Genomic DNA, 14,275 nt, shown 5'->3' with positions numbered 1-14,275 from the left:
ACTTAATGTATGGTCGGTCACTATTCAAATCTGGTTGATTAGTCCGAGTACAAAAACAGTAGAACTTACTTTCTAGTCTGGCCCTGAGTTGGTGGGACCAGAGCACTGCGAGATTTTAGTTTGCATGTTTTATAATAATGGCCGACATAATTGAATATTATGGGTAAATCTAATGGCAAGCTCCTGGCTTGGATTGGGCCTGCCTCCACTTAATGGTGAGAGTATCGTTTCCTGCATGGTGGTAGCTCTTAAAGGGCTGTAGTTACCATTTAAAGGGAAATTTGGCAGGCCGGAAGAAATATTTGCGAAAGAATGGCACAGAGGGAGTGAAGAGCAGCACCACTTAGCAATACCACTGTCGTGCTGCACCTTGGGTGAAAGGAGGGTCAGGAGCTGTCAGCCGTGGATCAGGCACAGTACGATTGTCTCTTGTGCTAGAAGGTTATGGTTTAAGCCCCACTCCAGAGACTTGAACGCATAATCTAGGTTAACACTCTAGTGCAGCACTGAGAGTGTGCTGCATTGTCATCTTTTGCAAACCAAAGCCCCATCAGCCCTCTCAGGCGGATGTAAGAGACCCCATGGCAGTTTTTGAAGAAGATCAGGGGAATTCTCCTGGCCAATATTTGTCCCTCAACCAATATCATTAATAACAGATTATCTGGTCATTTATCTCATTACTGTGTGTGAGTTCTTGCTGTGTGCAAATTGGCCGCAGTATTTCCTATAGGACAACAGTGACTAAACTTCAAAAGTAATTCATTGGCTGTGAAGTGCTTTGAGCCATTTTGAGCTTGTGAAAAACACTATACAAATGCAAATCCTTTCTTCCTTACTCTGTTTGGGACAATGAAAGCCAGCAGCTGCAAACAGAATGAAAACCAACATATCTGGATAAACCACATAAATGTACCTCTTCTGTCGGAGCTGCGCTGTCTGTAATCGGAATACGTTGGTACTGCAGCTGGGGATACTGCACAGCTATCTGGCTGTAAACCTCCTGCAGAGTCGTGCATGAGCCGAACTGCTTCATCTGCTTTGTTTCCTCATGCCACGTCTCGATGGCATTCTTGGAGTTTAGCACATCCAGTTTGCAAGCTGTCTCAACTTCCTGCATCACGCAAAAGAGAAACAAGCTGAACCTAAAGCTTCGACTTAGCATGAGACAAGGGATAGCTCCTTATTTGGAGTTACTTGTGACAACAGAGTCCCTCTTCAATACCCAAGTCACAAAATAAAGGGGTAGATTTTGAACTTGCAACCTGGGCCTAAAACCGTCGTTGCAGTTCGACAATGGTTTCTATAACCGTCAGCCGATCCTCAACGCCGGTTTTATGCCCAAACGGCAAGTTGTAAATCTACCCCTATAATCTGGAAACAAACATTATGAAGCTGAAATTGCCCTCCAACCAGAAAGTAAGCGCACTCACCGATTCCTGAGGTCTGTCTCCGCTGCAATCCATGGGGTGGAGTTTGGACCGATATTCACCTCTATGGTGTTTATTTTCGGTCGGGGCAGTGTTCAGGGCGGAAGTGCCATTGGAGCGGGACGGCCATCGCTCTCAACAAGTCTCAATGCCCCTCCCCTTCAGTTAAAGGGGAGGGCCACTCTGGACTCTGCATGGGGTTTAGTTAGGCCCACTGGGCCACCAGGAAGGGTTTTGGCCAGGCCAGCAGCCCGGTAACCAAGACTGGGTGCAGGGCAGCCTGTTGGCAGCCCGACCGAACCGGTGGGCACCATTGTCGGGCTGACCTAGCAGTCAGCTGATAATTAAAATAAGATGGCGACCGCAGCAGCGCGCCCTCCCCTTTAAGGGCAGACGCGCCGCCCAGGCACACACTGCTTCCCGCAGGGGAAACCTGTCGGTGGCACCGACTAGCGGCCGCTCCTCTCCCATGGGGCAATTTCCCGCGGGGGTCAGAAGGGGGTCGGCGCGTGCCCGATGGGCGGCAGCACAGGCAGTGTGGAAACCCGCTCCTGCTGCTCCTGGCCCGGGGGCAATATAGGAACGGTCGGCCCATCCGTCTGCCCCAGTCAGTAAGGCCTTTCCGCTCCATTATCGCCTCTTAGAGGTGATGGAGCTTAAGGAGGGGGGAACAATTTCGGCCCATACCTCCATTATTAAAAGTTCTGCAGCTGTAAGAATGATTGTGGCAATGTAGAAAAGGTGAGTTTGTTTGTCCCAGCCAAGTGCATTCCAGACCAAACTGTAAGGCAAATCTTTCTTACGCCTCAAGTCAATTCACTTTAAGGATCTTCCATTACAAAATTTGGTGTCCTTTGGCACCAAATTGCTGCCACGGTTGCATCACCTTGGGCTGGAACAATCCCAATATTGCCAGGATTGCGAAATTGGGCCTTAAATTAGAGGAAAGGCAGTTGAGTCGGCTAATACTGTCAAGGGACTAGAAAAAGATGCAGTCAAAGTTTGCAAGTTGGCAGAACTATGGCAGGTGGAATTTCACATTGGAAGGAAAAAATGAGTGGCAGACTCAGTGGATGAATGGTGTTGAACTAAGCAGGGGAGAGACTGGAAGGGACCTGTGGTAAAAGACTCGGTGCTAACCATGTCCAGTCACTGAAGAATCGCAGCTTAGAAAGTAACAGAGATGCTGAGTAACATTGTCCAATCCGTAGAGGAGTGATGTAATTTCCTGAAATTCTGTAGAGAAACTGGAGAAGCTGGGATTGTTCAGCTGAGAGCAGAGAAGGTTAAGGGGAGATTTAATAGAGGTGTTCAAAATGATGAGTAAATAAGGAGAAAGATATTCCACTGGCGGTTGAATCTGTAACCAGAGGACACAGATTGAAGATAATTGGCAAAAGAACCAGAGGAGAGATGAGGAGAATTCTATTTACACAGTGAGTTGATGTGATGTGGAATGCACTGTTTCAAAGAGGGGTGAAGCAGATGAATAGTAACTTCCAAAAGGAAATTGCATAAATACTTCAAAAGGAAAACTTTGCGGGTCTATGGGGCATGAGCAGGGGAGTAGGACTAATTGAATAGCCCTTTCAAAGACCCAGCACAGGCACAATGGGCTGAATGGCCTCCTTCTGCATTCTAAGATTCTATATAGGGCTGAATTTTCCTGTCCTTTGCTCTCCGGGTTTCGCCCCGGAGCAGCGTGAAAGGCGGTGGAGAGGTCTCCAGCCGCCCGCCGCGATCCTCTGGTTGGGTTTTGCGGCGGGGCTGAGCAGCGCCGCCGGGAAGATTTGCGCCGCGAACACCCCTGGTTGTGACACTGGTGCGAGTTTTGAATCTTGCCCAACCCGTCCGCCTGGAAGTGCGCCCGCAATAACCATCCGGGACATCAGAGCGATCCAGTGATCCCAGTGGTGGAGAGGGAGACAAAGTATGACATAAGTAGGTGCGAGCGTTCTTTGTTTTATGTTTTTGTGCAATTTGTGTTGCGGTGGGCAATGCTTTAAGAATGTTTTTGTGGATTTTTTTTCGTTTTTTTCTCCCCTCCCACCCGCCCCCCCCGCCCCCGCCCTGACCCCTCTCGGAGCGCTCACGGCCCGGCTCTTTAGCTCTGGAGTTTCCATTCCTTGTGCCAAGAGAGAGGTGTACAACGCCTCCCTTAGTGCTGCGCCCCCCTGACACAGGGCCCAGATGCCCAAACTTAAATACTAAAGCGCAAACTATTCCCGGCCACTAACTTTCCTGCCCCGCCGCCATTATCGCCCTATGATCCTATGATTCTACTGCTGGCATGGAGCCTCGCTAGTGGTGAGTGTGAGTCAGAGAAATAGGGCTATAGTGCTATAGGCATTTTGAGGTGGCTGTGATGTCTGGTAATCTGGGCAGGTCTCACCTTGATTGCTGCATTAAGTTCTGGTGACTGAAGCACTGCACAAACATACAAACCCAGAAAATGGTGCAGAAAAAATTGCAAGATATTCGTTATGAGAAAGGTAACCAATTTTGTTACTAAAGGTACAGAATGGAATTAACACCCAACACCAAACATAAGCAAGCTAACTTGTATCAATTAATGAGCAGCAGAGCCTCTATATGGTCGAAACAGTTCTGGAGGCATCAGTATTAAAAGCCATCATTTACTCAGTAGCAAGAAACAAAGGGCACACACCTCCAGTTGCTCCACTGTTGCCGCAGGGATGATGATCTCCTGTTGGAGGTTGTTGACCTTCCGGAGGGAGTAGAATTGTCCATCTCCCTCCAGCACTGCTTCCTCTCGCAGGTTCAGACACAAAACCCTGGTAAACTTCCTGCAATCATCTGTCAGGTAGGACAGAATACACACCAGTCCCTGCAATCAAAATACACTTATTTTTAATTCTCAGGTTATCCTGGTGCTCAGCTTATCTTACCATAAGAGTAGGCGAGCCCTATATGCTCTAGAGTTTAGAAGAATGAGAGGTGATCTAATTGAAACATATAACATTCTTATGGGGCTTGACCTGGGAAAATGTTTCCCCTGACTGGGGAATCTAAAACACTGGCTCATGGGCCTGGAAATCCCAGCCTCCCCGGGTCCGTATGGAGGAGGCGGGAGCTCGGAGCAGCGCGAGTCCGGGGTCGGCGAGAGGCCTATAAAGGCCAGCGGGAGTCGAGCAGTCAGTCGAGGAGGCGGGAGCTCGGAGCAGCGCGAGTCCGGGGTCGGCGAGAGGCCTATAAAGGCCAGCGGGAGTCGAGCAGTCAGTCGAGGAGGCGGGAGCTCGGAGCAGCGCGAGTCCGGGGTCGGCGAGAGGCCTATAAAGGCCAGCGGGAGTCGAGCAGTCAGTCGAGGAGGCGGGAGCTCGGGGTCGGCGAGAGGCGTACCGGTGCAGCTACAGGGAGAAGGCAAAAAAACAAAGGTGACGTCACAGCCTAGGGGGTAAGTGATTGGCTGGTGATTGGTGAGTAGTTTTTCTTTTTCTTCTTATATTGGTCAGTAACTTTTAACATTGTTATTACCAGTTTAAGGGTATCTAAGGGTTAAGTCATGGCAGGAGAGCTCGGTCGGGTGTTATGCTCCTCCTGTACCATGTGGGAACTCAGGGACGCTTCCGGTGTCCCTGACGACTACGTGTGTGAGAAGTGTATCCGCCTCCAGCTCCTGACGGTCCGCGTTGCGGAATTGGAGCTGAGGGTGGATTCACTCTGGAGCATCCACGATGCTGAGAATGACGTGAGTATCACGTGTAGTGAGTTGGTCTTACCGCAGGGAAAGGGTCCACAGCCAGATAGGGAATGGAAGACCAACAGGAAGAGTAGAGCAAGGAAGGTAGTGCAGGGGTCCCCTGCGGTCATCCCCCTGCAAAACAGATACACCGCTTTGGGTACTGTTGAGGGGAATGACTCATCAGGGGAGGGCAGCAGCAGCCAAGTTCATGGCACCGTGGCTGGCTCTGCTGCACAGGAGGGCAAGAAAAAGAGTGGGAGAGCGATAGTGATAGGGGATTCAATTGTGAGGGGAATAGATAGGCGTTTCTGCGGCCGCAACCGAGACTCCAGGATGGTATGTTGCCTCCCTGGTGCAAGGGTCAAGGATGTCTCGGAGCGGGTGCAGGACATTCTGAAATGGGAGGGAGAACAGCCAGTTGTCGTGGTGCACATTGGTACCAACGACATAGGCAAAAAAAGGGATGAGGTCCTACGAAACGAATTTAAGGAGCTAGGAGCTAAATTAAAAAGTAGGACCTCAAAAGTAGTAATCTCGGGATTGCTACCAGTGCCACGTGATAGTCAGAGTAGGAATCGCAGGATAGCGCAGATGAATACGTGGCTTGAGCAGTGGTGCAGCAGGGAGGGATTCAAATTCCTGGGGCATTGGGACCGGTTCTGGGGGAGGTGGGACCAGTACAAACCGGACGGTCTGCACCTGGGCAGGACTGGAACCAATGTCCTAGGGGGAGTGTTTGCTAGTGCTGTTGGGGAGGATTTAAACTAATATGGCAGGAGGATGGGAACCAATGCAGGGAGACAGAGGGAAACAAAAAGGAGCCAAAAGCAAAAGACAGAAAGGAGATGAGGAAAAGTGTAGGGCAGAGAAACCCAAGGCAAAGAACAAAAAGGGCCACTGTACAGCAAAATTCTAAAAGGACAAAGGGTGTTAATAAAACAAGCCTGAAGGCTTTGTGTCTTAATGCAAGGAGTATCCGCAATAAGGTGGATGAATTAATTGTGCAAATAGATGTTAACAAATATGATGTGATTGGGATTACGGAGACGTGGCTCCAGGATGATCAGGGCTGGGAACTCAACATTCAGGGGTATTCAACATTCAGGAAGGATAGAATAAAAGGAAAAGGAGGTGGGGTAGCATTGCTGTTTAAAGAGGAGATTAATGCAATAGTTAGGAAAGACATTAGCTTGGATGATGTGGAATCTATATGGGTAGAGCTGCAGAACACCAAAGGGCAAAAAACGTTAGTAGGAGTTGTGTACAGACCTCCAAACAGTAGTAGGGATGTTGGGGAGGGCATCAAACAGGAAATTAGGGGTGCATGCAATAAAGGTGTAGCAGTTATAATGGGTGACTTTAATATGCACATAGATTGGGCTAGCCAAACTGGAAGCAATACGGTGGAGGAGGATTTCCTGGAGTGCATAAGGGATGGTTTTCTAGACCAATATGTTGAGGAACCAACTAGGGGGGAGGCCATCTTAGACTGGGTGTTGTGTAATGAGAGAGGATTAATTAGCAATCTCATTGTGCGAGGCCCCTTGGGGAAGAGTGACCATAATATGGTGGAATTCTGCATTAGGATGGAGAATGAAACAGTAATTTCAGAGACCATGGTCCAGAACTTAAAGAAGGGTAACTTTGAAGGTATGAGGCGTGAATTGGCTAGGATAGATTGGCGAATGATACTTAGGGGGTTGACTGTGGATGGGCAATGGCAGACATTTAGAGACCGCATGGATGAAGTACAACAATTGTACATTCCTGTCTGGCGTAAAAATAAAAAGGGGAAGGTGGCTCAACCGTGGCTATCTAGGGAAATCAGGGATAGTATTAAAGCCAAGGAAGTGGCATACAAATTGGCCAGAAATAGCAGCGAACCTGGGGACTGGGAGAAATTTAGAACTCAGCAGAGGAGGACAAAGGGTTTGATTAGGACAGGGAAAATGGAGTACGAGAAGAAGCTTGCAGGGAACATTAAGGCGGATTGCAAAAGTTTCTATAGGTATGTAAAGAGAAAAAGGTTGGTGAAGACAAACGTAGGTCCCCTGCAGTCAGAATCAGGGGAAGTCATAACGGGGAACAAAGAAATGGCGGATCAATTGAACAAGTACTTTGGTTCGGTATTCACTAAGGAGGATACAAACAACCTTCCGGATATAAAAGGGGTCAGAGGGTCTAGTAAGGAAGAGGAACTGAGGGAAATCTTTATTAGTCGGGAAATTGTGTTGGGGAAATTGATGGGATTGAAGGCCGATAAATCCCCAGGGCCTGATGGCCTGCATCCTAGAGTACTTAAGGAGGTGGCCTTGGAAATAGCGGATGCATTGACAGTCATTTTCCAACATTCCATTGACTCTGGATCAGTTCCTATGGAGTGGAGGGTAGCCAATGTAACCCCACTTTTTAAAAAAGGAGGGAGAGAGAAAACAGGGAATTATAGACCGGTCAGCCTGACCTCAGTAGTGGGTAAAATGATGGAATCAATTATTAAGGATGTCATAGCAGTGCATCTGGAAAATGGTGACATGATAGGTCGAAGTCAGCATGGATTTGTGAAAGGGAAATCATGCTTGACAAATCTTCTGGAATTTTTTGAGGATGTTTCCAGTAAAGTGGACAAAGGAGAACCAGTTGATGTGGTATATTTGGACTTTCAGAAGGCTTTCGACAAGGTCCCACACAAGAGATTAATGTGCAAAGTTAAAGCACATGGGATTGGGGGTAGTGTGCTGACGTGGATTGAGAACTGGTTGTCAGACAGGAAGCAAAGAGTAGGAGTAAACGGGTACTTTTCAGAATGGCAGGCAGTGACTAGTGGAGTGCCGCAAGGTTCTGTGCTGGGGCCCCAGCTGTTTACATTGTACATTAATGATTTAGACGAGGGGATTAAATGCAGTATCTCCAAATTTGCGGATGATACTAAGTTGGGTGGCAGTGTGAGCTGCGAGGAGGATGCTATTAGGCTGCAGAGTGACTTGGATAGGTTAGGTGAGTGGGCAAATGCATGGCAGATGAAGTATAATGTGGATAAATGTGAGGTTATCCACTTTGGTGGTAAAAACAGAGAGACAGACTATTATCTGAATGGTGACAGATTAGGAAAAGGGAAGGTGCAACGAGACCTGGGTGTCATGGTACATCAGTCATTGAAGGTTGGCATGCAGGTACAGCAGGCGGTTAAGAAAGCAAATGGCATGTTGGCCTTCATAGCGAGGGGATTTGAATACAGGGGCAGGGAGGTGTTGCTACAGTTGTACAGGGCCTTGGTGAGGCCACACCTGGAGTATTGTGTACAGTTTTGGTCTCCTAACTTGAGGAAGGACATTCTTGCTATTGAGGGAGTGCAGCGAAGGTTCACCAGACTGATTCCCGGGATGGCGGGACTGACCTATCAAGAAAGATTGGATCAATTGGGCTTGTATTCACTGGAGTTCAGAAGAATGAGAGGGGACCTCATAGAAACGTTTAAAATTCTGACGGGTTTAGACAGGTTAGATGCAGAAAGAATGTTCCCAATGTTGGGGAGGTCCAGAACCAGGGGTCACAGTCTGAGGATAAGGGGTAAGCCATTTAGGACCGAGATGAGGAGAAACTTCTTCACCCAGAGAGTGGTGAACCTGTGGAATTCTCTACCACAGAAAGTAGTTGAGGCCAATTCACTAAATATATTCAAAAGGGAGTTAGATGAAGTCCTTACTACTCGGGGGATCAAGGGTTATGGCGAGAAAGCAGGAAGGGGGTACTGAAGTTTCATGTTCAGCCATGAACTCATTGAATGGCGGTGCAGGCTAGAAGGGCTGAATGGCCTGCTCCTGCACCTATTTTCTATGTTTCTATGTTTCTATGTCTATGGACCCGGGAAGGCACCGCAAAAGCCGGTTTTCAGCGCACAATGCGCATGCGCTGAAAACCGGCTTTTCCGATCTGTCAAGCTCCAGCTTGACAGATCCAACGCATATCGGGAGTGAGGACATTTGCAAGGGCAAGATTACAGTATTTACCCATATCTTGCCCAGCAAATTTCCTCAAAACTCTTGCGCCTGATAAAAGCAGCCGCATAGCCTACTTTTACAGGCGTTAAGAGTTTTAAAACATACAAAAATATAATTAAATTAAATTTAAAAACCACATTTTATTGTTAAAAACCCTGCCCACTAAGGTAAGTTTATTTTTAACCCTAATTACAAAACTTTAAAAAAAATCAGAAAAATATATTTTTTTTCTAAGGCATTTATTAACTTCAATCTCAATTAATTTGAATTATGTGAGGTGTGTTTTTTAATTTTTATTATGGTGTTTAGTGTGTTTGTTTTTTTTCTCATTAATAGCAATGGTATTAGACAGTCCATTCTATTGAGGATGACCCACTTCCACACCAAAAAGGGATGAGTTCACAGGTGTTTCAATGAGGGACCTGACATTCCAGCTCCCGAACTACATACTGAAGGGTGGAAGATGCCTGTGCATGGATTCTTTTAACGTGTGGTGGCCATTGCACACCAACCACCACACGGACTTGACAGAGCAAGGTCTTGATCCAATGGCAAGGGTTAACCAAGACGACCTCTGCCTTGAACATACTCAACGGCTTACGGAGTTCTCATTGCTACTAATGAGGAAGCTGTGCAATACTGTAACTGATTGGTTGAGCAGTCACACATAAGTGCACCTTCTGCGTGGGAACCTGGAGGACGAGAGCATGCTTCGCAGTACGGGAAGACAAGGCCTCCCCACTGGAATCCCACGCTCCTCCGGGATCACCAAGTACATTTGTAGAAATTTTTCAGGTTGGAGGCATCCGCCCGCGGGAAGCCTCCGACCGCAATTTCTGGGCCATTGTCTCAGAATAAGGGGTCAGCCATTTAGGACTGCGATGAGGAGAAATATATTCACTCAAAAGGTTGTGAATCTTTGAAATTCTCTACGCCAGAGGGCTGTGGATGCTGAGTCATTGAGTATGCTCAAGACAGAGGTCGATAGATTTTTGGGAAGTAAGGGAATTAAGGGATATGGGGATAGTGCGGGAAGGTGGAGTTGAGGTAGAAGATCAGCCATGATCCTGTTAAATGGCGGAGCAGGCTTGAAGGTCCAAATGGCCTACTCCTGCTCCTATTTCTTACGTTCTTATAAATGCCTTAGCTTTTCCTGTTAGTTAGATATTTGCAGAATTCCATTCCACCCACAATTAAGTTTGTAATCTCCCATAAACAAATGCTCAGAAGTATAAAGTGGATTTGCCAATCAAAAGCACATAATTATTAGCAAGTGGTTGTGTTTCACAAGTTAGCACAGTATTGCAGGTATATCATTTTTTGCAGAAAATGTCTCCTCTTGAATCATCACTTTTAATTACATTACTACATTGTTTCTGAGGTTTTAAGTATGGTTTCTGAATGTGTAGTACAGTTATTGATAGGTCCTTACTACACAGTATAAATGCACACGAGGCCCATGCTTGAGATAAGGTCAGTCTGTGATCTGTCCTTTATTCCTTAGCACTCAAGTGATGAAGGTGGGTGGAGCTTCCCCTTTTATACCTGAAGGCCCAGGTTAGGAGTGTCTCCCACCTAGTGGTCAGTGTTCTCACAGTGTACAACTTAGGTCAGTTTATACATGGGTTACAATGCTGGTTGAATACATGACAGTTATTGCCATTGCGAAAGGGCAACTTCCACATCCTTGAACCTCAGGAGGTAGTTTTGTAACATCATAGATGTAGGGGTAGTTTATGACATATTATTAGTCTTTAGGAAGCAGCACTTACAAAATGACAAGCATCAAAACCCTTTCCATGCTCAGCACATAAACATATTTGTCTTGAGGTGCTCTTGTCTGTACCACAGTAAAATAGAATTTCTTAAACGTGTTCTCAGACATCAAAATTGCACAATTTTGATTTGTAAATGAGTGTTGTCTAATTCAGAGCTGTTAATATAATTATATCAACTGCTATATTTGTGACTGAACCTTAAATAAAAATCGCCTTATAGCCACAGATCTATCTACTCCCCCTTTAAAGAATAGGGCGATTTATAATATCTCCCATGATCTACTGTTGATGGCCCACCACCCATTTACATTCAGTTGCAATAAATTAGATTTCTAAAGTGACAGATTTGTGAATTAGGGTAAACTATCCCATATATTTCAAGCTTGTAATGAAATGAAGGCTAGTCTGTCAGCAGTTGAGCATTATGAAGATATTTCAAAAATGATTTTTTTTTTTTGTTATTTAGCTGACTTGCTGTATCTTGGTGTGAGTGTGGCAGGTTATTGGATTCTGGGAAGTTTCACCACCCTGAACACACCCTTCCCCCCACCTGATGTTCTGTGATTCTATTCTATGTGGCCACATCCTACCCCCATACACTTTGATGGCAATTGCTGGAGAGCGATCAGGTACAGGAACCCTTGTCGGCTTTTCCTATCCTTAATCCAGGAGCACTGGGACTAGTTGTATTTGTTGTGTCCTTACACCTTACTATAGAATCACATGAGGCATGTACTGCAGACAAGGTCATTACGTGACCTGAATCTTTATTCCCAGGACCAAGAAGTGATGACCCTGCGTGGAACCTCCCTTTATATACCTGGATGACCAGGTGAGGAGTGTCTTCCACAATTTCACCCCCTGTGGTCAAAGTGTGCATTTCTCAGGTGTATACAGTGTACAGTGTTGTTACATAAAGGTTACAGTTATGTGAAGGTTACAAACATGACATCACCTCCCCCCAACGTCTTTGGGTCAAAGATTGAGTCTTTCAGGCGGTTGACGCTCTCTCGTAGAGAGCCACAGTTGAGGCTCTGGTGGTTGAGCCTTGGCATGCGTCTCTGTCGCCTGAGGTGATTCTGGCCTGTCCGAGCTGGCCGCAGGGACTGTGCATGCTGGTGAATGTCCTTGATGCTCGTTCACTGGCAGTGGTGTGGGTAACATCTCATGATCTTCCTCAGGTTCCTCAGTGTCCATGCTGAACCTTTTCTTTACTTGGTCCAGTAGTTTGCGGCATATCTGCCCATTGTTAAGTCCGACCACTATGACCTTATTCCCCTCTTTGCCAATTACAGTACCCTCAAGCCACTTGGGTCCCAAAGCATGATTGAGAATGAATACAGGGTCATCAATTTCTATGCATCTCCCCATTGAGTTGCGATCATGGCACTCGATTTGGGACTGGCGTTTGCCCTCAACAATGTCTGACAGGGCTGGATGAATGAGGGACAGCCATATTTTAAGCATGCGTTTCATGAGTAGTTCCGCTGTTTTATGATTTGAACCGCACGTTCTGCCTGGCCATTGGAAGCCGGCTTGAACGGTGCTGTCCTGACGTGTTTGATACCATTACCCGACATAAACTCCTGGAATTCATAGCTAGTGAAACACGGGCCATTGTCGCTAACCAGGATGTCCGGCAGGCTGTGGGTCGCAAAGACCGTATGCAGACTCTCCACAGTTGTGGATGTCGTGCACGAATTCAATATGATGCACTCGATCCATTTCAAGTATGCATCGACAACAATGAGGAACATTTTTCCCATGAACGGGCCCGCATAGTCTACGTGAATACGTGACCATGGCCTTGTGGGCCAGGGCCACGGGCTGAGTGGGGCCTTCCTGGGGGCATTTCCCAGCTGAGCACACGTCGTGCACCTGCGAACACAGTGTTCCAGGTCTGAGTCAATTCCGGGCCACCATACATGTGACCGGGCAATGGCCTTCATTAGCACGATGCCTGGGTGCTCGCTGTGGAGTTCCCTGATGAATGCTTCCCTTCCTTTCTGGGGCATGACTACCCGGCTGCCCCATAGCAGGCAGTCGGCTTGGATGGAGAGCTCGTCCACCCGTCTGTGAAACGGTCTGACCTCCTCGGGACACGCTCCATGTGCGGGCGCCCAATCCCCAGTCAGGACACATTTCTTTATCAGGGATAGGAGGGGATCTCTGTTGGTCCAGATTTTGATCTGGCGGGCTATAATGGGGGAGCCTGCGATGTCAAAAGCCTCAACGACCATGACCATCTCCACGCTTTGCTCCGACGCCCCCTCAGTGGTGGCCAGTGGGAGCCTGCTGAGCGCGTCAGCGCAATTTCCGGTGCCTGGCCAGTGCCGTATGGTGTAGTCATACGCAGCCAGCGTGAGGGTCCACCGCTGTATGCGAGCTGACGCATTGGCATTGACAGCCTTGCTGTCGGACAATAGGGATGTTAATGGCTTGTGGTCCGTTTCTAACTCGAACCTTCTGCCAAAAAGGCACTGGTGCATCTTTTTCACCCCGTTGACACATGCGAGTGCTTCCTTTTCAACCATCCCACATTCCCGTTCGGTCTGGGAGAGCGACCTGGAGGCATAAGGCACAGGTTGGAGTTGGCCCTCATCATTACTCTGCTGCAACACGCACCCAACCCCATAGGATGATGCATCACACGTTAAAACCAGTTTCTTACAGGGGTTGTACAAGGTCAACAGCTTGTTGGAACAAAGCAGGTTCCGCGCCCGATTGAAAGCCCGTTCTTGACCGTCCCCCCAAAACCATTTGCAACCCTTACGCAGGAGCACGTGTAGCAGCTCCAACAATGTGCTTAAGTTTGTCAGAAAGTTCCCGAAATAGTTCAAGAGTCCCAGGAATGACCGCAACTCCGATGTGTTGCCAGGCCTGGGCGCACGACAGATCGCCTCCGTTTTGGATTCGGTAGGCCGGATCCTGTCTGCGGCAACCCTCCTGCCCAAAAACTTGACCTCTGGGGCCAAAAACACACACTTGGACTTCTTTAGTTGCAAGCTTACCCGGTCCAGTCGGCGTAGCACCTCCTCCAGGTTGTGGAGGTGTTCCTCGGTGTCTCGACCCGTGATTAGAATGTCATCTTGGAATACGATTGTTCCAGGGATGGATTTAAGCAAGCTTTCCATGTTCTTCTGGAAGATAGCGGCCGCTGAACAAATGCCAAACAGACACCTGTTGTAAACAAATAGCCCCTTGTGCGTGGTGATGGTCGTCAGAAGCTTGGATTCTTCAGCCAGTTCCTGAGTCATGTAGGCCGAAGTGAGGTCCAACTTGGTGAACAGCTTGACCCCTGCCAGCGTGGCAAAAAGATCCTCCGCTCTCGGAAGCGGGTATTGGTCTTGTAGTGACACCCGGTTGATG

The 14,275-nt window shown here is 47.7% G+C and overlaps 1 protein-coding gene across 1 annotated transcript in view; it reads right to left on the bottom strand.

The window, feature by feature from the left end:
- LOC139279789 (paladin-like) overlaps positions 1–14,275 on the bottom strand; it is a 192,402-nt gene that overhangs the window by 65,025 nt on the left and 113,102 nt on the right. Inside the window, exons 14-15 of the mRNA XM_070899046.1 lie at positions 4,096–4,275; positions 914–1,111 (exon numbers count right to left, since the gene is read on the bottom strand). Coding sequence (XP_070755147.1) covers positions 914–1,111; positions 4,096–4,275 — 378 coding nt within the window. The remainder of the gene's footprint in view (positions 1–913; positions 1,112–4,095; positions 4,276–14,275) is intronic.

Source organism: Pristiophorus japonicus, chromosome 1 (genome assembly GCF_044704955.1).
Source record: "Pristiophorus japonicus isolate sPriJap1 chromosome 1, sPriJap1.hap1, whole genome shotgun sequence".
In the NCBI taxonomy this organism is placed as follows: domain Eukaryota; kingdom Metazoa; phylum Chordata; class Chondrichthyes; family Pristiophoridae; genus Pristiophorus; species Pristiophorus japonicus.
This window is presented reverse-complemented; position numbering and strand designations above follow the sequence as displayed.